This window comes from Peromyscus californicus, unplaced genomic scaffold, assembly GCF_007827085.1.
Source record: "Peromyscus californicus insignis strain IS unplaced genomic scaffold, ASM782708v3 Scaffold_4__1_contigs__length_199733344, whole genome shotgun sequence".
Classification (NCBI taxonomy): domain Eukaryota; kingdom Metazoa; phylum Chordata; class Mammalia; order Rodentia; family Cricetidae; genus Peromyscus; species Peromyscus californicus.
In genome coordinates, this window is record NW_026294562.1 from 17726447 (window position 1) to 17751527 (window position 25081).

A 25081-nucleotide genomic window follows, 5' to 3' on the forward strand; every position below is an offset into this window, starting at 1 on the left:
TCATTTGCACCCACCCTTAAAAAACAGACCAAAATCAATGGTCATAAAATTGGACTCTGTATTCCAGAGGTGGCCTGACCATCCCAGCAAGCAGTGGCACACACACCTCCCTCTGTCTGGCTGTTGTTTTGGTTAATGCTACACATGATTATATTAGGGTTTTAGTAATCACATCACAGTTGACTCATATTGAGCTTTCAGTCAACTACACCCCCCAGGTCTTCTCTTCGAGAACTGCTGTCAAGCTGGGTCCGCCCCGCCCCCCCCCCCCCATCCAGTACTTATGTCATTGATTTTGTTTTAACCTAAGTGCAGGACTCTACATTTATCCCTGTTAAATTTAATCTTGTTGGTTCCAGCCCAGTGTTCCAGCCTGCTGAAATCGTTTTGAATCCTGACTCTTTCATGCAAAGTATGAACTGCCCCTCCTACCCCCTAGCTCTGTCACCTGCAAACCTGATGAACCTGCTGCCTCGGTCAGTTGTCAATAAAAATGTCAGACAGGACGCAGGCCTGGACGGAGCCCTAAGGTATACTTCTGGAGACTTCCCTCACATCCAGACTAATGTGGATCCATTAATCAACTCTCAGTGAATCTGACTCTTCACCGAAGCTTCGAGGCCATTTAGTTCAGATGTAGCTGCCACATCTACAGACAACATGAGGGTTCTGTCAGTTGCTCTGTAGAGTTTTCTTGCCTCAGGATCACACCTGCCCTCTTTATGTCCTCCAAGGCATTTGTTCAGTCATAACTTCAGGGGATTGTAGACTTCCGACGGCGCCCCCTCCTGCATGATTCTGAGCTTCCGGATCTCCCTGGAGGATCCTTGCTATTTTATATCCTGGGTCTGCTACTTTGTATTTTCTCACTCTGCACCTCCGGAGATTTCTCTACTTACATCTGTGCAGTGGCCTCCCTTGTTTACACACTAAAAAGCCCTCTACTAGCTGCCCCTTAAATGGCAGTTGGCATCTATCCAACACTGCAAACCCACTTCTTCACTCCCAAGGCTTCCGTGGCCTGCCTTCTAAACTAGGTAGTACAGTGGGCTGTGATGACAGAGACGGAGGCAGGAGATTCACAAGCCTAGAAAGACCAGGGAGGTCCAGGAGCTTCATAAAGTGAAAGCCTGTTAACTCTCAGTCCAGTCAGGCTGCATCAAACTAGGCAGGTGACCAGAAGTCCACTGAACTGGTAAGGTCAGGGCCAGCACACTACCTAGTCATACACTGGAACAGCACTATGCTAGGTATTTTCTCACATTTCCTATACAGGCTGGAGGTGAGACACCAAGGCAGCCTGGCTGGAGATAATGAGAATGGAGAGCAGAGCAGGGCTTGCTCTCTTCCTGGGCCTTCATCCTTGGCTAAACATCATCAGCTGTTAGGAAGCCCAGAGAGCCTTCAGTTCAGAGGTCACACTCTCAAGCATCTACATGGGGCACACAGGTCACATGAGACAAACCAGGTGTTCAGGTCCAATAATGAAGAATGGAGACTGACCACTGGAATGAACACAGATGGGGTTGGGGTACAGACAGAAGCTACTCAGCTCCAGCCAACTGCTGTCATGTAGGAAACTTGACTTTACTGTCATTAGATTGGCTGATTTTCCAGAGAAGTCAGAAACCTCTTTAGGTGGAGATTTCAACCTTTAATCCTATCCATTTTTAAAGACCTTTAAAGCAGCTATTGGCTAAACGAAACACCTGTGCTCTGACTGACAGTGGGGGTCCTCTCTTGGCTGCCAGTTGCCTGGTACTTGGAAAGGCCGAGTTACACACCCTGAAGACTTGCTGTGAACTTTGTGTGCCATGGGGATGGTTTTTCTACTCCACAGAAACAAGTGCTCAGGAGTTAACTCAAGCCCTCGTTCTTCCTGTGAGCTTTTAAGTTTGGCTTACAAGTCTCTGAGTTTATTTGCTTTTAAAACAGAGTCCCAACTACATTTAGACTCCTTTAAGTATGAAAATGGCAAATATATTTGATGTATTTATTTTCTGTTTTGTTTGAGACAAGGTCTTGCTATAGGCCAGGGGGCCTCATCCTTTCAGCAAAGCTGCCCAAATGTTGGGGTAACAAGTATGTCCCACCACACCCATCTTTGAGTTCTTTAAGACTTCATTTATCTGACCTCAACTAACTTTCCTAAGGATTTAAGGCAAATCTTAGTCATTTTAAATGTCCCCAAACTACACAGAACAAGTGAGACTTGAGCTTAAAAATCATTTTAAATACTCAGTACTTTTTAAATGTTGGCATTACATAGCAAACCTGCTTATCTTAAACTCTTTCCCATATGTCAAGGACTTAAAACACAAATTGAGAGACCATGTGATAATACACTTATTATGCCAGTACTTAAAGATTGAGGCAGTAGGGCAGAGAGTGAGTTCAAAGTCTGCCTGAGTTACATTATGAGACAATCTCAAGAAAAAACACAAATCAAAGCCAAAAAAGACCCCCAAGCCTACAGATCATTTGAAGTGAATAGTAATGATATGGTTTGATACACCTAAACGGGCTTACCCTTCATTCTGAGGCCTCCATCACATTTTGCTTATCTAGCAAGGAAGAAGGAAGCTACCCCATGTACTTGGGGCTACTGTTTCAGATGCTTGAGATTGCAAAATAGTCAGAAACTTTGGATCAGCACCGACAGAATTCTGAAGGAGCCCAGAACTCCTATTTATGGGCGTGTAAAGCACAGCTACAGGGTTCCTGTCACAAACCAAAGCTGGCAGTCAGCCCAATGCTGGGTTCATTCTTCTGCACCTAGTTGTACCTGCTCACTTAAGTCTAGAACCCAACTTAGGTGATTTACCAAACATCTTGAATAGTGCATTTTCTTGACTCTGAAAATAATTAAAACACCTTCTCACTTTGATAATGCCTGCTTTTTATTTCTTCTCTTCGTAGACCACCACTTCTGAGATTTCCAGATGAAGTCTGGTTGGCTGTAGGATCTCTCCCAACCTTGACCTGTGGTCACAATCCCTACGCTTCTGCTGACACTTCTCTTGCCTCAGCACCCTTTGTTCTGTTCCGTCTTTACCTGTCTTTCCCCTACAGCACTCGCTGGTACCCTCTTTCTTAAGACTTCACTTCTAGGTCTACTATATGCACCCTATCCCCACAAGAGCTAGAAGAACCCCATGTTCAATACTGTCTGGAGTTCTACCCCAACCCCCCATGACTGTTCTTACTCCCTTGGGACCACAGATCTCCCCATAAAAGAGAGGAAAAGTTGTCACTGTTCATGCTAAGACATGAACAACCAAGTCTTCCCTCCTCTGCTGGACAAACCAGCTGCCTCCAAAGGAGGAAAGGAAACTAACCTTTACTGAGGACTTAGTGGGCGCCAGGCACCAAGTTAAAAAATCTCACTTGTCTCATTCATTCCTTGTAGCCACATGATGGCACCTGTTGAAGTACTCAAACTCAGAGACAGCAATTTGACAGGCAATGTAAGACAAAGGTAAAACCAAGATTCAAACCTAGTCTACACAACTTCAAAAGGGTCTCTTGCATACACTGCTTTTAGTTCTTAAAGAAAAGTCCAGCCAGTCAAATGTGGCAGAATGATGGTATTTTGATGGAAATGCTGCTTTGCTGATTTCCAGCTATGACCGTGACAAATTGTAATCTGAAAACGTCTGAACGTTTTCTGTAGCCCACCTCTATAGAAGCTCCCCTAAAGCCTCACTCAGGAACATCTCAGGATCGAGTGTTTACAGCGCTCATTTTATGTAACACTTTCACCAACTCTGGCAGGCAGTGGTAGTGTTCACAACTTTAAAGATGGAGGACTAAGGCACAGCGAGACTGACTAGTCACCCACCCTGTGCTTTAGTTCCTCCCACTCGGCTGCAGAAGCACACACACGGACCCTCTTGCCCCTTCCTCTGTTCTGGGGCTAACACAGCAGCACAGTCTAGGTCTCCGTTCTTACTCCAGATCTTGTCCTGGCGGGACCCTTTGACCCAGCCCTGCCTTTTGGATTCCCAGTCCCCTCCACCGCCTTCTCTCCTCCATTTTTGCTTTCTTCACCTCTTCTGTGAATTCTCTGAGAACTGTACCTGGAGAATCAGGGTAGAGTCAGGAAACTCTGCTATCAGCAGTTTTTCTTCATGCACCAGCAAAACACTATAGTTTCCATAATCAACACATTCCCCTAGTGCTCACCCTGAGCTGAGTCTGTAGCTAGCCTGACAAACCCTCCATGTTGCAAGCTACCTGTGATTTCACAGCCACACCAGGAAGAAGCTGAGGCCCAGAGATGTCACCTTACTTAAGCTTAGAGTTAGAAAGTGGTTAAGTGGGGATTCAAACTCACCAATCGCGTCCAAAGCATTCATATCAGTACACCAAGCAAGTCCTTGTGAGAACAGCCACGCTGGCTATAAAGTGGTTTCGCTCAAGTGACAGAAGTGAAATTGCAAAGATGTGCAGAGGCAACACCTTCTAGCCTGTGGCGATCTGCCTGCAGACTGGCACAGCAGCCTGTGACAACTCGGTTTGCACCACCGTGGCCCTACTGTGACACAATGCACACATCAGTGTCTCCTTCCATCCCGACTACTGTCACCAGCTAATAAAAACCTTTAAGCAACTCTCTTTATTCCTGGAGAAAAATAGGTCTAATATATTTTGACTTCACAGTTCTGTATTTTTATGGTGTAGAAAATGAATTCTGTGGTGATAAGGTCCTTGTTAAAGCTGAAGTCACTGACAAGGGGAAGGGAATCTTGAGCAGGGGTGGATGCTCATACCTGTGCCCTGCTCAGGTGCAGACAACTAGGCATATCTTAAGACTAGACATAGGCCCTTCGTTGGGAAGCTGGATGGAGAAGAGGTAGACTCTGGGAAGGACAGAAGGCTGACCCCTGGAGGCTAAGGAGGACGGCTGAGCTCTCACCCTGATCATCCTTCTGCTAAGCCTTCTTCACCTACCTTGTTTTGTGTAACTCTCACTATGAAGAGATCAAGTCCAGGCAGTTTGTCATTTCCCCAGAGTCATGCAGAATGGTAGACCCAGTCTGTACTCTTCGTTCTCAGCCTCTCTCCTACACTGCACTACACACTATATACTCAAACGGAGTAAAGACCTAGCCCCCTACCCCCCACCCATGTACTGATTTTGGGTTAATGTGCAGAGCTCCCTCAAAGACAGGATTGACCTTAATGACCAAGTGAAGAGGTCTTAAGCAAACAGAATAAGCCAGTAAATTTGGCTGGTGCAATAGAAAAGCCAGCCAAGGCCCAGGGCCAGTTATACAGAAAGAGGTGACTGCAAGGTGACTCTAAATGCCCTGCAGCCCAGAGGGATGGCTTGGCACAAGGCATCTTCCCCCATGGGGCTAGTGCCAGAGCCTTGAGAGGTTGAGTGGCTATGGAGGGGAACCACCCAAGTTTGGCACCATGAGATAAAGGGACGTAGTAGCTAGGGGTGGTACAGAGAATCCCACCCAGGCAAGAATATCTCAGGCTGAAGTCTGAGTAGGCTGGTTCAGCACTTTCTTCACAAGGTCTGGTTCAGAGGCTAGACTGCATGTGAGGACAGTGGGGCACTCCAAATCTATCTGCCCTTCACAACCAATGTGGGCCGGCAACCAAACAGATTTTCAGATTTCCGGGACTAACCAAAGGGTTTTATTCTTTCTGTATTCCTATCTGGTCCTTTCCCTGGAGTGATTCATGGCAAACCCTTTGGACTAGGCAAGAGCAACCTGGGCAGAAACAGGCCTTCTTCTTTTCCTGCAACCCCTGGGTAGCCTGTCTTCCGGTCACCAGCTCAGGCTCTATCACTTCCTGTGGAAGGCCTACCCTTCTGGGAGTATCCAAGTTGAGTCAGGTGCTTGTCCTTATGCATCCTTAACTCCCACCCCGCCCCAAACTTAAAGCATTCAGGACAAGGGACTAGCACGGTGCCTGGAACAAGAGCACTTAACAAACAGTACCTATTAATACCCACTCATTTTTCACAACTTTTAATTCCTTCTGCCACTTAGCATACTTGTAATTTAAACACACTAAATGGCATAAAAGTGAACCAAAGGGGCCTCAGCTGTCATACTCTCTTCCGAGGAATTCAGATGTGAGTGATGACAGGACCTTGTGACAGTCAGAAGTGGCCAAGAGGGAGGGCCTGGTATGAGTGGAGATGGGTGCTCACACCTGTGCCAATGCCTCAGTGTGTGAGGGACAATAGCTTCTCCAGGGGGAATGGGGAGCCACTGAGCTCCCCTGGCCTGTCAGTGAGGTGCTCAGAGCTGAGGGCATCTCCCCAGGGCCCAGGCTGCTATGAACAGGAGTCTAGCTGACCAGGCAGAAGTGGCTTGGAGTTAGGTACCAAGAGGATGGTCAATGGAAATCTGTTATACATCACTGGAGGCAAGTTTTTAAAATAAGTCACATACTATAAACCACCACCACCACCACAGCCATTTATTAAGTGCTTGCCAGGCACTGTGCTAAAGCTTTACAGACATTATTTCAGTTAATCCAGCAACCCTGAGGTAGATATTTTCAACCCCCCACCCCCACATATTATTATAATAAAGGAAATTGAGACTCAGAGCGGTTAAAAGAATCAACCAAGGTCAAACCCAGCTGGTAAGTAGCAAGCTAGAAATGTGTACCAGACCCCAAAATGCATGCTTTTAAACACTGGACTGTTTCCCCTTGAAAGTTAAAGGACACACATTCCTTCCCCAAATGAGACTTTAGGTGAGGAGGGAGGGCAGTTTTAAACTGACTTCTTCAGTCAGTTCTTGTACTTATTCTCTTGGAGGAATGGAGTGTCATCCGGTGATACGCTGACCACTGGGTCCCTTTCTCGTGATCCCTACCATTGCAGCCTTCCTCACGGAGGCCTCCACTCTCGACACCAGCCTACTCAATATGCTGCTCCCTTCTAGCAACCTCTGGAACGCAGGGGTCTGTCAAACTTGGTGACACTGAGCCAAAGACCTGAGAGAAATTAGGAGACATTCAGAAAATGTCCCTCATCCCTGAACTGCTGGACCCTAAGGCACAAGAGCACATTCGATGGAAGCCCAAGCTCACTCCTTCCAGCCTGGTTCCCAAGCCTGGCCTCTTTCTAGCGGTCTCTCCTCTCCAAGTCCTTTCCCGTTCCAGGTCCCTCCCCAGTTGTCTCCAAGGCATCACCACTCACAGGCCCATGGGCCTTGAGGACACCAGTTTCTGAGCCTTTATTCCTCCAGAAGTGTCCCCAAAGTGCTCAGCTGGGCTCCACTCAGGAACCCATGGACCTTTAATCGAACGAGCTGACCGAAGGACAGGCAGAAAAGGACCAGCAGACTGAGACAAGCTGAACCAGCATGTAAAGACAAAGGAATGGCAAGAGTAGACAGAACACAGACTAACCAGGGACATGTCAATGGAGCTAGCTACCTGAGGTCAGAAATGAAGAGGGAACAGGGAGAACCCTGTGGAGACAGACCCTAGAGCCAAGCAGTCCAGCACTTGTAACCAGAGTTTCTCTGAGGAATAGCCTTGGTAAAGAGGTCACTGAAAGCCTGGGGAGGAGCAAGCCCAAAGACCCATTGAGAGGTGCATTAAGAGGACACCAAGAGAAATAGGTAGGAACAGGAAAGGCCTGGGCCTCTCTATAGAACCTGAGCTACTTCTATCCATCCCCACACCTACCCCATCTAGGCAAAACTGGTCAGAGGGTCACTGCTGGTAGCCCTTGCTAAATTCTGCACCAAGTCTTGAAGGATGAAAGACGACAGAGGTAGGGAACTTACCAAGGAGTGAGATAGCACCATCCTTGACAAGTTCACATTATGAAAGGAGACAGAAAGCCATCCCAACCCTTGAGGGGCCTGGGATCGAAGGAACACACCAAGGAGGAGGACTATTTCTTGGTGCAGACTGATATTGTCTTAGGCATCTGAAGGGACAGACAGTGAACGAGGAGGTCAATCTGGGACACTGGAAGATCTAAGCTGGATTCTCCACACCTCATTAATAGTTAGCCACGTCACTGTGTCACGAGTCTTGGAGGCAGGAACCTCGATGTCCCCACAGCCACAGATGTATTGATCCAGAGTAAGGCAACATTGCTGAGCGGCTTGAAGGGTAAGTATCTTCCCGGGAGCCCCATGCTGTACCCATCCTCTTCCTCCAACAGTGCCCACCTTGCCCAGATCTCAGCTCTGTACTTTCAGATGGTTTCCTTTCCAATCCCCAGACATTCCTAGAGTTTGACAAAGAGCAGGTGTCCTGCACAACCGGAAGTGCTGGTCACAGTTGGGAGACCAACAGTGTTGACTAGTACAGAAATATTTCCCATAACAGTAAGCACACATCAAAACTACCCTATTGTTAGTCTTTGCCCTAGGGCTTGTATTTAATACTTACTCATCTATCTTTAACTTTGTTGGCTCATGCAGAACGATGTCTGTTTCTAAATCCATCTCAAGCTGGGATTGGACTCCTAGCCTGTGAAGGCATGCAAGCTCCACCCACACTTGTGGGAACTCCAAAAGGGTACTTGGCCCAGAAGATTTTGCGGGTCAGAGATAGGGAGTGTCTCCCCATCCTGGGCTGGCCCACTAGTAAGGATCCTTCCCCACTCCGTCTCCTAACAGATTCAGATTAATGATGGCTCATTCCTAATTGTCAAATTTCTTTTCCTTCATCCTGTGTCTAATCACCAGTGACAGAAACCATTACGCAAATGAGAGCAGACGACTTCCCCCAACTGTTCGCGTTGGTAAAAACCTTGTAATTTAGAGCTCTGATTTGTAGGGGAAGCTGGTCTCCCCCAGGCATCCTGGGCATCTGCTCAACTGATGCCCAGAACAGCCCCTCCTCCACCCCATAACTCCAACCCCCCAGCAAATATTTGACTTCACAAAACAGTAGTTTTCACTGTAGTGCTGGTATAAAAATGGGATCTTGCAACATGGCTGACCCCTAGACAAGCCCAAGTCTCCACCTTCCTTGGCACATCCGACTCCCATGCTGCTGGTTAGAATGGGTAAATACTGCAGCAGCAATGTTACCTCTGCTCAGGCAGAATGTGAGCCTAAACAGCACTAACCTAGGTGAGAGAAGAACATGCATCTCATCTCCAGGAGGAAGAGACACAGCGGAACATGAATCCTGTGATCTAGCACTACTTCAGCTCTGAAGCAGAGGCATGCTGAGAGGAGCTATGGGACCTACATTCAAGGGTACACAGTACCCCCTCTCCCCAGCAGATCTCACTCCTCTACAGTCACTTCTTGCCTCCTCCACTTGTTAAGATGGCTTTCCAGCTTCCATGTCTCCAGCTGGAGCCTCCAAAGGCTTTCACCCTTGCACACCCTCTTGTCTGAGTCGGCTTGCACACTGACTAGGAACAAGACTGAGGAAAGGTTCAGAAGGAATGGAGGAGGAGCAGGGCTAGGGTGGGGGGTTTCCAGCCACACAGACTAGGTCTGACCTCGACTGTCACTCTTCATCCACTCGGAGCCGCTTCTTCATCTAGGAAGGGAGAAGCCACCGTGCAGGATGGTGAGGGACAGAGCTAAAGGCAACAGGCACACACCAGGTGTCTAAGATCAGGTAGCTATTACATCATACCAGCATCAAGACCAATCCTGCCACGGTCCCAAAGTTTACCTTCTCTCTCCTTGCCCCCAGCCACCCTAGATGAGACCTGTATGAGGCACAGTACCATGAAGGATTCCCTCCTGCACATGCCAACACCTTTAAGGGCAGAGGCAGGAAGACAGACCTGCTGAGAATGAAAATAAGAGGCTGCCCTGCCCTGTCCTCTTGCTGCACTCCTTGTTCCCAAGAGATGGAGGCCATGGAGTTTACTACAGTCCCATTGCCCAGCACTGGCTGTACTTGAAGAGCTATACTTGAGAAGGTTCCAGGTCTGTACACCCACATTGCATTAAAGCCCCCAGAATGGGGGACGAAAGACCCCTCCCCAAAATACATACACAGGTATGCACAGGCATATGCATGTATCTTCTCAGTCCATGGGGCACTGTAAGCTGAGCGTCATGGCTAAGAGCCACAGCTCAGACACTAGAGGTCAAACTTAGGGGGATGGAAGTAAAAAAGTGGGAAAGAAGGGAAGAAAATTAGACTTCCAACTCAGACTTTAGAGAAAAAGATGAAGGAGAGGGGACTTGAGGTAAGTGGACACAGGGCCACCACTCTGCCAAACTGCAGGGGCCCCATTCCATCTGAGCAAATGTGAACGATGGCACTCTGTTGTGTAACACTGAGCTGCCCAGCTATAAGCTGCAGCTGAGGAGGGTTCCCATAAATAGCTACCAACAGAAAATGAATTCCATCTCCATGCTCCTCCACCAGTCATATTACACTAGCTGTCATACGACGTTATGTTGGGTCTGGCAGAGGTGCTGGCTCCAAGAGGCAAGAGGACACTTTTGCCCTTGCCCTGAGGTGGATGAAAGGTTCTGAGTTAGCTGCCTAAGTCTGATCCCATTTCATCTACTCAGCCAGGAAGCTCAGCAGGTGCAGGGGATGTGGCCTGGACAGGGAAAGACAGAGGACCTGGAGGCTCAAGCCAGTCAGCTTTAGGTAGGCTGCAGTGAGATCTGACCAAGATAGGATGGCTAAAATCCGAGCTCAAAAGCTAGAGGCTAAGTCAGGCAGTATCCGGGGTTCACACTGCACTGTCACATTGGACAAGGTAAGCAGTAGAGAACCTTGGTAAGCAAGAAGGATGACAAGTGTGAACACACACACACACACGTAAGTGTGCATATGTGTACACACACATGCAGAAGTTCATACCCCTGGAGCCCAAAGAAGTCAGAGCTAGGAGAACTCCCTCAATGCCTAGCAAAGGGGCAAGAGCTGGTACTGAAAGAGAATGCTGCGTGTGTCTATAATTTGGAACATACGCACAATCCTCTGATCTTAGGTTCTCAAGGTTTCCTTCTATGTATGGCTTGAGTGTGTAGTTCTCAACCGGAACCCTAGCTAATCCTCATCCACTAGAAGGCTATCTAGGCTCCCAAAGACAAGGCTCCTTCTCAATGTCCCCATTAGCAACCCAGCAGCTATTGCTACCTGGCCTGCAGCCTGACTATGCTGCAAAAACTGGCAGAGGCAGACTGATGAGCAGATTCATTCTGGCACCACACCCCAAATGTAGTAGGGATACAGGAGCATCTCCTCTCTCAGGCTGAGGCACTGAGGCTTCAGGAGACAGGAGCTGAGAGCCAGAAGTGATATCCTGACCCAGGAAGAGGAACAAGGAACAGATATATATATGCATGTGTGTGTATACACATGCTTATGAACACATGTACACACACACACACCCTGAGGTTGACAGACTAACACAGACATGATGACAACCAGAAGCTGGGACTCCACACACTGATGCAGGACTTTAGGGGGGCGAAGAGGGAAGGTTCTGGGGCTCAAGAGGCAAGTGTGAGAAATCTTTCCAAATGGGAGTGGAGTCAACTACCTGCCTCGCCCCAAACACCTGCCTCCAGGGCCATGGCAAGAGTCCAGTCCATTAAGTGCAGCGTGCAATACTAGTGCTTGGAGTGTCCTGTCCTCATCAACGAAGCATGTGGACGAGCTAGCGGTCCCCCGGCAGGAGGCCTTGACCTCTGCAGGTTAGTTGTAACGGCCTTTAATCATGGTGTTCAACAAAGGCCCCACCTGTAAAGAGACACGAGGAGTCCATCAGAACCGCCTGTCTCCTGATTCTGGAGGAGAACTAAGTATGCCTGGAGACAGTCAATATTCAGCCATGGACAAGGACGAGATCACTGGACCTTGTAAATGCTCTAATCAAGTTTCCTGACTATGAACTTAGTATTCTAGGGCATGACCCTTTGGAGGTCATTTTACTTTCTCTCCCCTTTTACAACACCCTGTGTATCTATAAGTAACACCCATCAGACAGAAGATGGTCTAAGGAGCCAATAACCCCCAAACACCTCAAAGTGTGTTTGCATGTTTCTCTGATGTGCCTCAAGAACTTTAAATTCTTCTCTGTTTTAACAAAAGGCCACCTGCATTAGTCTTGGTGCTCTCAAGCCTATAGGCATCTCTGGTGTTGAGGCTAACCACTGGGAGGAGGTAAGACAACTAAAATTCAAACCTCCTTCTTTTACCCGATGGACCAGTGATATACCTAGGTGAGAAGCAGGACTCAACACTACCTAGAACAGCCCTGGCCCAGCTGGGAGAACACAAGGAGCTGCTTTATTACACACTTCCCATTCCAGAAAAATCCTCTCAGGGGTCCCCAGATGGCACATATGCCCCAAGGCAGACATTACTACTAGCATGGAACGGATTATAATGGATCCGCCAGTCATGCCCAGCTCTCATCAGAAAACAAGATTTCCTAAATACACAAATAAAGTCAAAGAAGAGGACAGCAGCTACTCAGACAAGGGGAGCTCCAGAGAATGTCCCCAACCCTTACCTCCTGTGGATTCCCCAAGGCCTCTCCAAGCATCTTCTCGATGTTCCTCATGATGGCTACTTTCTGATGAGCTTTGAGAGGATATTCAATTCTCTTAGGGGTAGGAGCCCCCTACAAAGGAAGCAGCAGCTCAGGAAATACCTTTAACACAGGCTTTCAGCTCTAGTACCATATTCTCTTCTAAAAAAAATAGTTCAATTTATTCCTCTCCACCTCCCTGCAAATCACTTCCAGGGACAACCAACAACCCCATCCCAGCCAAGACCACTCACTACACTATGCCTACTTCACCCCAGGCCCAGTTCCAGTTCCATACGGATACAGACACAAATAAAATAAATGTCTGTGTGTGTATATCAGTAATGACAACAACAAAACGCCACTAATATTCACCTTATACCAGAAGTTCACAGTGATGGTAATTCCCCCATTTAGTAATGACTCTATGTGGTGCCACCTATTAAAAAGAAAAGAAAAAAAAAGAGGCTCCTGTTTACTTTCCAGAGACAAGGATGGAAAACTACTATAGTCCAGCTAAGGGAAATAGTGAAGACAGGAACTCTATGCTCATCCTGTAAGACACACAGTGGGCTAGAGGCTGTGGCGTTCAGTCTCCAAATATTGAAGAGGTGGATACAGGGAGTACAGATCTCTCTGGACTTGAGCAACTGTCTTCTTTTCTTAGGAGACAGAGTGGTCCTCCATGCTTAGTATGCTCATGTCTGGACATGCTAATCTTCCTGCAGGCTAATCCTGCCACAACTGAGAAGGGACACAGATAAAGCTTTCTGGGAACAGGAAAGAAAGTATTCCCAAGAGGCCCCATCCCTAGCCTCCTCACCAGTACATTGGGATGTACAGAACATCACCAGGGCCCACCACTGTTTCATAACCAACCACATTTCGGAAATTGGGGAAACTCTCGTAGTCAGGATTGTCAAAGTCCACCTAAGGGTCAAGAAAAAGAAAAAAGATCAGTCCAGTGATTGCTTGCTGTGGCAGCTTTAAAAAAAAAAAAAAGAGAGACTTAAAACATGATTTCAGAGTTTGTATCCAGAAGATACAATGGATATTAACTGCCCCTCTCAGAGAACAACTTAAAGAAGTTCATGCTCATTTGTTACACGATAAATAATTTTAGACTTCAGTGCTCCTGAGCTCTGAAAAGCTCCTCAAAAGCCTTAGGATATGAGGAGTTAGGATTCATCTGTCACCCAAACCTTTCCAAATATTTTCTCCCAAACAAATCCTATCCTGAAGACTCCTGCATGAAGTAGTAAGGCATCTTTCTCCTCAAGAAGAGGATGTCGGGAGCTGGAGAGATGGCTCTTTTGCAGAGGACCAAGATTTGGTTCCCAGCACCTACATGGTAGCCTCACAACCATCTGGAACTCCAGTTCCAGGGGATCCAGCGTCCTCTTTTGACCTCCACAGGCACCAGGCATGCACATGGTGCACATACATACATGCAGGCAAAACACTCATACACAGAAAGTATTTTATTTACCTATCTCCCTATCAAAAAGAAGTAGCATACATAATAAAAGAAAACAATTATTCAAGTCAGTGGAGGCATTCATATTTTGATGAAACTGAGTCAAAAAATAAATAAGTGATCTGAGTCCACCAACATTAATGATGGAGCTTGCCCCCCAACAATTAGCTCTGTTTATACTTACAAATATCTGGGAATCATCACAGGAGCCTAGAACATGGGGGGCTACACTCTGAAATGATTCTCTGGCCTTGTTTGTAAGGCAAGACCAGTCAGTAATGCTGACACCCACGCCATACCCACAAAGGGAAGAGCAACAGTATTCCAGCCTCCTGTCTCAAAGGCGCCCTTAGAACCTAGAGCTCTACCCCTCTTCAGACCACAGAAGCTCACCTGGCTCTGCCTGTCACAGGGATGATGGACAGGGTATGGATAGAGGCACTCAAACTGATCTGGAGGGAATAAGATGCAACGCTTATGGCCTTTTATCTGGGCAAAGAAGTTCTGCTGCTCATCATAGTGAGCAGGTGTCACATTTCCTGTAAGAAAAAGACATTTTCTTAGCTGAGGTAGTGGTTCTACCATACAGCTGAAATGCAGACAGAGCCTAGTGCTGGAGTGAAGTCTAGCTGGCCCCCCAGCTAAAAGTTAAATTAAATCTGAAACAGGATCAGGAAATTGCCATTACAACTCTGAGTAAATCAGGTGTTACATTTTGAGCAGTAAACTCTAGCAACCATCACTGGGTAAGGCATCAGCTAGTAGACTGTCCTCAACGGTGGCTGATGCCCTTAGCTGGCAGCAACCCTGAGAGACGACTGGCATGACTGGTACCAACAGCACATAGTCCACTCCGGTGCTAACTACTCACTTGGCTTCTGGAGCCCAAAGAGACTCAATGGTGCTCTCACTTCACCACACCTACGGGATGCAGCATCGCTCACAGCAACACTGGGCTGCTCTCACTGAGGCTACTGACTCAATGAGAAAGATTACTGAAGAAAGGGTCGTAGAATTTAAGAGACATTGCTTAGAATGCCACCTTGGCAAGACCTTGTAGTGCAGGCCTGTAATTCCAGCTACTTAAGAGTCTAAAGCAGGAGGGTCATAATTTCAAGGCCAGCATGCACCACTTAGTGAAAATGTTTTTAAAATGGCTGGGACAGCTCAGTGGTACAGCACTTGCCCAGCAAGCACAGGGCCTATGTTCAATTCCCAGCACCACAAGTTTAAATACATATATATATACACACACACATATGTTGTTACCTTGAATTAGTTCTGCCATAATGCACGTTCCATCTATTCCTGTATACCCAAGGTCACATCTGTATATTCTATATAATCTGAGTTTAGAAAACATTCCCAGATGGACATGGTGGTATATACCTGTAACCCTAGCACTAGGGAGGCGGGGCAGGACTGCTGTGTGAGGCTACCCTGAGCTACATAGTAAGTTCAAAGACAACCTGGGGTATATAGTGAAACCTTGTCACAAACAAAACAAAACATCCTGCAGGCTAGCCAAGTATGCTAAAACAGCTGTCTTCCTAGTGCTGACAGTCTAAGTGCATCCTCAAACAATAGAGCCCTCACATCTCCACCAGAGGCAGCTGCTTCCCTGCACCTGGCCACAGGAAAGGTAAGCAATGAGATTAACCCAGAATCAAGGAAACCAGAACTATATTCTTTCTAAAGAGCCAAAACTTGGTTTTAGAGGAGCAGATAAGTTATCAATTCATAAGCTGCACTGTGGGAAACCTATTTACTATGTTATCAACCATCCAAACCTGTGGAAATAACAAAAGAAGACCGAGGAGCTCAATTAGGTCAATGGTATCAAATAATTATTCTGTTTCTTTGTTCAACGAAGTTTACTCACCACTTATAACACAGCTCTTGATGGCCCAGCACTGAGCTGGTGCTAGAAAAGAAAAATAATAATCTTGTCCTGCAAGCCGTGTTCCTTCTCCTGACCAGCACGTAGACACTTCTTTCTACTCAAAACAACAAACAAGGGGCTAGAGAGCTGGCTCAGCGGTTTGGAGCACTTGTTGCTTTGGTAGAGGACCAGGGTTCGACTCCTAGCACCCACATGATGGCTTACTACCATCCTAACTCCGGTTCAAGGGTATCCATTGCCCCCTTCTGATGTTGACCTGTACCATGCACACAGATGGTGCATATACATACACATACATGCATGTAGGCAAAATATTTATACATGTAAAATTAAAATTTTACAAACCATTAAAAAACTCAGAACACATTTTACATATTTACTTATGTGTTTATAAAATTCCCAGCAAGATACACAAACTAGAATACCATGAAGTGCCTTTAGAGGGAAACTGAGAAACTGGAAGTAAAGGGAGAAGACTGATGGCTAAAACCCATTTATATCCTTTCAATTTGAACCCCATAAATATATATTTAAGAGATAAAGTTTTACCATATTAGAATAGTTTCTGCCAGGCACTGTAGCACATGCCTTTAATCCTAGCACTCAGGAGGCGGAAGCAGGTGGATCTCTGTGAGTTCCAGGCCAGCCTGGTCTACAGAGTGAGTTCCAGGACAGACAGAGCTACACAGTGAGACCCTGTCTTTTAAGAAAAAAAGTTTCCATTTTTACAGGAATACAATCCCCTCAGTGTACTGAAAAGCAATGGAATGCAGTAGCATTTCAAGGAGACCTCACTATCGCAGTGTCTGTGCTCACACAGCAACTGAGAAAGGAAAAGAACAGCCCTGGTGGTCCTGGAACTACTCTGTCGACCAGGCTGGCCTCGAACTCAGAGATTCACCTGCCTCTGCCTCCGAGTGCTGGGATTAAAGGTGTGCGCCACCACTGCCCAGCGAGAAAGAAAAAGAACTTTTTTAAGACTGTATGACGGCCAGGCAGTGGTGGGGCACGCCTTTAATCCCAGCACTCGGGAGGCAGAGCCAGGTGAATCTTCGTGAGTTTGAGTCCAGCCTGGTCTACAGAGTGAGATCCAGGATAGGCTCCAAAGCTACACAGAGAAACCCTGTCTCAAAAAAAACCCCCAAAAACAAAAAACAAACAAACAAAAAGACTGCATGACACTACCCAAGAGACTTAAAATATACATTATCTTATTTAATCTTGGTAGCCATTTATAAGATCTATCTTGTTCCTCAGCAGATGAGGGGGCTGCAGCATTAAAAAGTTCAGTGACTTGTTCAAAGTTATGGAGCTAGTAAGTGGAGGAGACAGGATTAGAAATCAGGTTTGCATGATGTAAAGCCATGCTTTCAGAAGCATTTCTTACCTTCCATGCCGATGAGCAGCAGGTTAGAGGTCAGTTGCCCCCAGCCACGTTTTCCCTGTTGCTTATTAATCCAGTTCCAGTTAAAACCCAAGAAGTCCATGACAATCTTCCTCCCCACGGTGTCATTGAGCGTTTGCTGCAGATACAACCTATATCCCCAAGAAAAAAATCCCATCAGTATGTGAGATCAGTCCTTGGTATGACCTCTCTGTTTGGAAACTCAAATCTGTTACTACATCCCCAACAGAGAACAGCTGTAGTCATGCAAGACTTCAGCACGGTTCACAGCTGAGTTCTTTCTCCCTGTCTGAGCTCTGCTCCGCAACAAGCTCTTCAAGATGAGATTCTTAACCTTCTGGGTCACAGTACATATTACCGAAGAATTAAAGGCCTCATTTAAGAATGTGCATACACAGAGAAATTTCATACAATTTAATTTCTTGGAAGCCTATCCACACAGTCTATGATGAATCTGCCTTCTTTCGGACTCTCAAGATCTGACACAGCTCCTTTGGCCCTAGATGACCGCTGTGGCTGATTCTAACACTGTTCATACCACCAGTCCCTCCTTGTGGAAAGTTAACTCTTTGGTGCCCACATAAGACAGTCTTATTTAACTTTCTTTGACCAATGAAATGTCCACAGAGGGACTTGTGTTGCTTCCAAATATAATTTTAATACACAGTCCACGTTACCCTGTTTTTCTCTTTACTACATCCAACTGCAATTCCAGATTGTAACTACTGGGACAATTGTGTCCAAGAATCAACAAGATGATGTGACCCTAGACAAACACATACGAGAGAGAAAAATAAGGAACTTCACTGCTTTAAATCCTAACAGTTATGACAAAATTAATTAGAAATCTCAGTAACTTGGAAAAACTAGCTACAAGGAACCTTCAAAACTCTCTTACAATAAGAGGCTGGCCTTGAATTCTTGATTTTTCTGCCTCTACCTCCCGAGTGCTGTGATTACAGGCATGTATCACCATGCCTGGCTATAACATACATATTTACACAACAAAACAAAACGAGTTAGAGACACTTCCAGAAGTGAATAGAAGCAATACTCCTATGACAACTGAATAGTAAAAGCTCAACTATCTCACAGCATACATGTGGAGGGGAGAGGACAATTGGGAACTGGTTCTCTTCTTCCCCCATGCTGGTCTTGGGAAGAAACTCCAGTTAGCAGGCTTGGAACTCAGCACCTTTACCCACTAAACCACCTCACTGGCCCAGACATTTAAAATCAATTCATTAGGGACATACTGCTGACAGGAAGTCAGAAAGAGAATCAAGAGAGGACTCCAGACATGGCCATTCCAATGTAGGACAGTCACTCACTATTAAGTACTCAGCAAAAGAGATTCTCCAGGGACAATTTCACAATGTGGAACTGACTAGAACCTATATAACTGGGCTGTTCTCAGAAGTGGAGATAAAAACAAAGAGGAAGAAAGAATCACTCTCCCAAGTGATTTTTGGTCACCTGTACAAAACAAGCAATCTGTTCTGCTCATCCCAAAGCTAAAGGATCCTGAAATCCCTTAACCCCAAATCATAACAAACTACTTTACTTTTCTGTACGAACTGTCTCCAGACAGTATTCTAGAACCAAGACTGCAAACTGTCAATTTCAGGGCTAAATCCAGCAAGCAATTATTGTCTGTCTGTCTGTCTGTCTGTCTGTCTGTCTCTCTCTCTCTCTCTCTCTCTCTCTCTCTCTCTCTCTGTGTGTGTGTGTGTGTGTGTGTGTGTGTGTGTGTGTGTGTGTGTGTTTTAAAACTCGTAAGTGGGGCTGGAGAGATTGCTCAGCAGTTAAGAGCACTGAGTTCAATTCCCAGCAACTACATGGTGGCTCACAATCATCTATAATAGGATCTGATGCCCTCTTCTGGCATGCAGGCATATATGCAGAACACTTATACATAAAATATAAATAAATAAAATTAAAAAAAGAAAAAGTCAGAAGGGGCTGGAGACTAGGCTCAGCAGGTAAGAGCTCCTGCGGAGAGGACTGAGGTTCAGTTCCCAGGACCCACATGACAGTTAACAACCGTCTGCAACTCCACTTGCAGAGGTACCTTCTTCTGGCCTCCATGGGCACTGAATATACACGGTGCACAAGACATACACACAGGCAAACACACATACACGCCTTTAATCCCAACACTCAAGGCAGAGGCAGAAGGATCTTAGTGAGTTTGAGGCCAACCTGGTCTATATGGCAAGTACCAGGCCAGCCAGTTATAGAGTAAGACCCTGCCCCATCCCCTGGAACCAAACCAAAACCCGAAACAAAAAACCAACACCCATACACTGACTTCTTACTTCAAACAGGGTGTATGCCTTCAGCCTTGTTAAGACTTTCTGCCTAGACACATTCAAGCCTGCCTTTCATCTGTCTGACCCTGCAAGGTAACTGTCACTCTCACTGCCTAAGATAAGAAATTAGATTCACAGTTTAAGGCTAATGCTATTCACATCCCTCACGCTTCTACAAAGAACCACCAAGAGCTCAAAGCCCTTACAGGATAGTAGAGCAGAATATCCATCCAGTCAGTAATGGAACCCAGATGATGGCGATGCCAATCTCTTCTCACCCAATTCCACCACACCTTCAAACAAGTACAGGAACATGGATCCCCTAATTCTACTCACTGGGCAACTTACCGCTCTTCTCCCCCACGCTGCTGTATGTCCTGTAGTTTCTCAACAAACTCATGAAATTTAATTTCCTCCCTGTTGGACCTCGGCTTAAAGTTCTGGAAATTAGCCATCTTCTTTTCATCATAGTATAAGAACTTATGGGTGCTGGCACTGTACACAGAGAAATCTCCGTTGCCAATATTCTCTTGCAGGTATTCTAGGTCCCACTTCAGAGCAGGATACACAAGGTTTGTGTCGGTCAGCACCACAGGCTCCTAAGCAAAACCATCAGAAAAATCAATGAAGTAATTCCAAGGAGCTAATAATTTCTTTTCGACGGTATCCGTACTTATCAAATTCACAACATTTCTCCTGCCGAGCACTCCTGACATACCATCATCTCTCCTTCCCGCCCCATAAGTCTCAGTCCACAGCCGGGTCAGTTTCCCACCTCTCCCCGTGACTGGGTCCCTTCCTCCACCCCTTCAGCAGCAGCCCCGCCCCCCACCTCATTTTCGATGAGCTCTTCCGCCCGAGGGTCACTCTGGCTCAGACGTGGGATGGGCCGGGTCGGAAAGCTGTAACTTCGTAGCTGTGACTCATCCCAGGCGGGGCCCGGAGCTTCCGCCTCTTCCCGGGGCTCGCCAGAGCCAGAGGCCGCATCTTCGGCCGCTGTCGCCGCCATCTCTACTCTAGAGACGGCCCCACCGGAAGCAGAAGCCCCGCCCTTTCCGGAAGCAGCCACAACGGACACCATAGAGATGAACTGCAAGAGAAACCGGTCCAGACCCTTCAAGAAGGTGGGGCCCTTGGTTGAAGGCGCGCCCCCTACGGTGACCTGCAGCACTACAGTCTAGGCTCCACTCTTGGCTAATTAGTCCCTCAGAAATGGTACTAATAATTAACAAAATATTAAAAATATTAATGAGACTAACAAAATATTGCTGCCTCGGCATGCTCAAGCCTACAGAGGCAAGGAAGACGGCAAATGTAATTAAGCTTTAAACTTCGCTCTCATGGATGCAGAGAGAAGCCAACGTTAGACCCACTTAGGGAATCAGTAGAAAAATCATCACATAGATCTTGGGTAAAGCTATCCTGAAAGCTTAGGCGTATGATAAACGGCAAGCTGAATTCGTTGAGAATCAAGGGAAGACCAAGGACTTATAGTTCCAGCTACTCCAGAGGCTGAAGCAGGAAAGAAGATCACTTGAACTCAAAAGTTCAGAGACAGCCCAGGCAACATGGCAAAGCTACCATCTCTCTTTTTAAAAAAAAGTAAAGTAAAACCAAGGCAAGAATTCTTTCGTTTAGTATCACTTGAGTTTTCTGCATATGTAACCGTTTCTCCTACTTAAATCTATTCTTGCAATGAGACCAATGTTATTCAACCACAGACACCCACATTTTTAAACAGTATACACTGGTTATAAAAGACCTTATCAATTGCTTTGCTTGCTTACTAGATAGTTCTAGATTTGCACCCCATGATATATATGTCCTATTTAAGTCTCTCCTTAAATGACAGCAAGACTTGTGAACATGACAGGGTAGTGCTCCTGTAATTAGGTCACATTATATGGCAAAGACACAGGCAAAGTCCCTAACCAGTCAATTTCAAGATCATCACAATGGAGACCTCTCTTGAGTAGGGCTGACATTATCTCTCTAGCCCTTTAAATCTGGGCATGGGTCAGAAATAGAAGTCTTGGAGATTTGAAGCCAAAGCACATGCTGTCTTGTTTGCCTTGAAGGCCCATATATGCCGCGTGTCAGAGAACGAGAGGTGAATTGTTGTTTTGTTTTGTTTTGTGACAGGGTTTCTCTGTGTAACAGCCCTGGCTGTCCTGGAACTCACTCTGTAGACCAGGCTGGCCTCGAACTCACAGAGATCTGCCTACCTCTGCCTCCCGAGTGCTGGGATTAAAGGCTTGTGCCACGGCTGCCTGGCGATAGGTGAATTCTTTACAAGCTGAGGAAGACTAACAAAAAAGTGGGGAACATAGTCTTATAAATTCAAGTAGTTGAATTCTGCCAATAACTTCCATGCTTATATACAGAGCCTCAAATGACATGGGGAACTCTGATTTCAGAGTAGTGAGACCCTGAGCTGTGGACCCAACTAACTGGAATCTATACTCATGGGAAATGTGAGATAATAAGTTGGTGTTGTTTGGGCTACTAATTTTATGATTTGTTTAAAGAACACCAAAACAAAATTTAACTTAATATGCAGCAACAGAAATTAATACATTGTCTTAATTATATAATTATGCTACATAGTATTGGTGAAATTATTAAGGCCACTACACGTAGTTAAAAGGGAGGTTTATTTAGTGGCGTAACTTACAAATGAAGGGATAGGTAGGTTGCAGGGTCTGGGAAAGGTATAGCGCAGTCCAGCGGTGTTCTCTGGAGAACTCTGTTCAGTCTACCTCCAGCGTCCAGGGTCCAGGAACCGAGAGCGCCCCCCCCCCCTCCCCCCGCATTCGGAACTCGGGTCTTCCGGGTCCTCCCTCAGCCCCGCCTTGTAGGTGTGACCATTCCCGGAGCCTCAGTCGGGGTTGGAACTTCCAGGTCAAAGCTGGAATGGCTACCCACTACAACACAGAAACTATATAACCAACTGATAACAGGGTTATCTCCATGAAGGGGTTGGGCAGCAGTCAAGGTTTTATCTGCAATGTTTGAAGTTTCCAAATACATCAATTTATAGCACTGGAAATTAAAATCAGACCTGGAAGTTCATATCAATAAAATCAGGAATGAATGCAGGAACATAAAACGGACTTTACAAATATAAAAAAGAATATATAAAGTACTCTCAACAAGTGTATGTAAAAAATAGAGAATCTAGATGAAATTGAAGAATTCTTGTAAAAACACAAACTATAATAACTGATTCAAAAAGAAATAGAAAAATCTAACTGGACCCATATCAAAACTACATTAGGAAATAATTTTAAATACCATCTAAAAAAGCCTAAAACAATATGGATTCATTGATGAATCCTACCAAACACTTAAAACAGAATTAACAACAATCCTCAGGAACAGAGGAGGAGGGAAGACTTCCAAATTCATTCTATGAGGCCAGCATTACCCAGCTATCAAAATGAGATAAAGACAGGTAAAGAAAAGCAGATCAATATCCTTTATGAATACACATACAAAAGTCCCCAGCAAAACAAATCTAGTACCATATATACGGTATGCCCAAAAGGTTTAGGCACCAAAACTAAACAGAGCTTATTTTTGGAAAGCCTGGTTTATTTAACATTTGAAATGTTGATCAATGTAATCTATTAATCGAAGAAAAATATCACATGGTCATCTCAATATTCACAGTAGAACCTTTTGGCAGACTTTAACATGGTATTTTTCATGATAAAAGCAGAGTTCCCAAGGACGTCATTGAGACAGTAAGACGATAGGAATGGTGATATATCTCAGCTGGTAGAGTGCTTGCTAGCACGCACTGAGTCCTGGGTTTGCTGCCAAGCACCATACAAACTGGCTATGGTAGTGCATGACCATGACCCAGTGCTTTGGAGGTAGAGGCAGGAGAATCAGAAGTTCAAGATCATCCTCAGGTATCTATCAAGTTCTAGGGAAGCCTGGCCTATGTGAGAGTCTGCCTCAACAAGAGAAAGGTGTGTGCTACCATGGCCCAGCTACCCCTCCCGCCTTTATTTTCTCATTCTCTTTGTTATCATATCACTATATCACTAGTCATCAAAGTTAAGCAAATGAAAATGAGATACTGCTATTGTTTGTGTTGCTCTAAAAAAGTATGTATTGGAAACTTAACCTCCAATGTAAGTGCTGAGAAGTGAAGTCTAATGAGAGAGGTCCCAGGCCCCACTTTCATGAATGAGTTATCCTTATTATAAAAGGGCTTGAGGCCGGGAGTTCAAACAGTGCTTTTACATGTGCTCTCTGGCCCTTCATCACCTGCTTTTTGTCACCAAATAACATATCAGGAGACAATCACCAAGTATGGACCCATCAACCTTGGATCTCTTAGCATCCAGAACTATAAAAGATAGATCTCTGCCCTTTCTAAAAGTTCCTAGTCTCCAAACAGAGCAAGAAAGATGCCATCCATGCCCATAAGGCTGGTTTTAATGGAAAAGAAAGTAGTAAGTGTTGATGAGGACAAAAAGACACCGGGGTTTTTCACCTACTGGGGAGGAGGAGGGAGGAGGCAAAATGGTGCAGCTACTTTGAAAAACCATCTGGGAGTTTTTCAGAAAAGGAATCATACAAGACATCCGATGAGTGTGCAAATCTGTTCTTAGGACGTAATTGAGAAAATTGAAAACATACATTCAAGCTTGGTTTGGTGGTGCAGCCCTGTAATCCCAGCACTTAGAAGGCCAGGGCAGGAGGCCGTTCAGGGCTTCAGAGTGAGTTCAAGGACAGCCTGAGTTCCAGAGTGAGACCTTGCCTCAAGAAGCCAGCAAACAAGACCACAGAGCAAAACAAACTCATAAAAAAAAAAGAAAGAAAGAAAGAGAAGAAGGAAAGAAGAAAGAAAATATACTATGTATACTCACAGAAAAATTTGTACAGGAATATTTACAGTAGCATTACCCACAATAGCCCCAAAGTGGAAACAACCGATTGTTCAATAATTGATAAGTGCATAAAGTGTTGTTTATCCACACAATAGACTATCACCTAGCCATACAAATAAATAAAATATTAATACATATTGCAATGTATTCACATTATGTGAAAGAAGATAGACATAAAGGCCACATATTGTATACTTGCTTTTCTATACATATACAGATTAGGCAAAAGCCTAGAAACAGACAGTAGGTTAGTGGTTGCTAATGTGTAGAAGTAGAGGAATATGCTAATTGGTAGGAGATTTTGTTGGGGGAATGATGAAACAGTTTATTATTAGACAAAAATGATGGTTACACACCTTTGTAATGTACATTAAGAAATCATTATACACATTTTTTTTTTTTTTTGAGACAGTCTCACATAGCCCAGACTTGCCTTAAACTCCTTTTGTTGCTCAGGCTGGCTTTGAACTCCTGATTTTTCTGCCTTCACTTCTCAAGTGTTGACATTACCAAAGGCATACACCATCATTTGAGGCTTGTTGTGTTCTTTAAAAGAGTATATTGTGGGGCTGGAGTGATGTCTCAGAGGTCAAGAATATTGGCTGCTCTTC

General features: G+C 45.5%; 1 protein-coding gene across 17 annotated transcripts in view; it reads right to left on the reverse strand.

The window, feature by feature from the left end:
* Positions 1-20605, reverse strand: part of Hif1an (hypoxia inducible factor 1 subunit alpha inhibitor) — a 54862-nt gene extending 34257 nt beyond the window's left edge. For 16 of the 17 annotated variants that reach the window (XR_008212935.1, XR_008212934.1, XR_008212927.1 and 13 more), the window contains exons 1-8: positions 20399-20605; positions 19915-20165; positions 17237-17385; positions 14340-14485; positions 13293-13399; positions 12845-12908; positions 12452-12562; positions 11477-11676 (exon numbers count right to left, since the gene is read on the reverse strand). Coding sequence is in view for 1 of the 17 variants with exons in the window: in XM_052712673.1 (XP_052568633.1) it covers positions 11632-11676; positions 12452-12562; positions 12845-12908; positions 13293-13399; positions 14340-14485; positions 17237-17385; positions 19915-20165; positions 20399-20575 (1050 nt within the window). In the remaining 16 variants the exon portion in view is untranslated. Of the gene's footprint in view, positions 1-6421; positions 11677-12451; positions 12563-12844; positions 12909-13292; positions 13400-14339; positions 14486-17236; positions 17386-19914; positions 20166-20398 lie in introns of those variants that run through there. The other variant, XM_052712673.1, reaches the window with a different exon arrangement.
* Positions 20606-25081: the final 4476 nt, after the last annotated feature.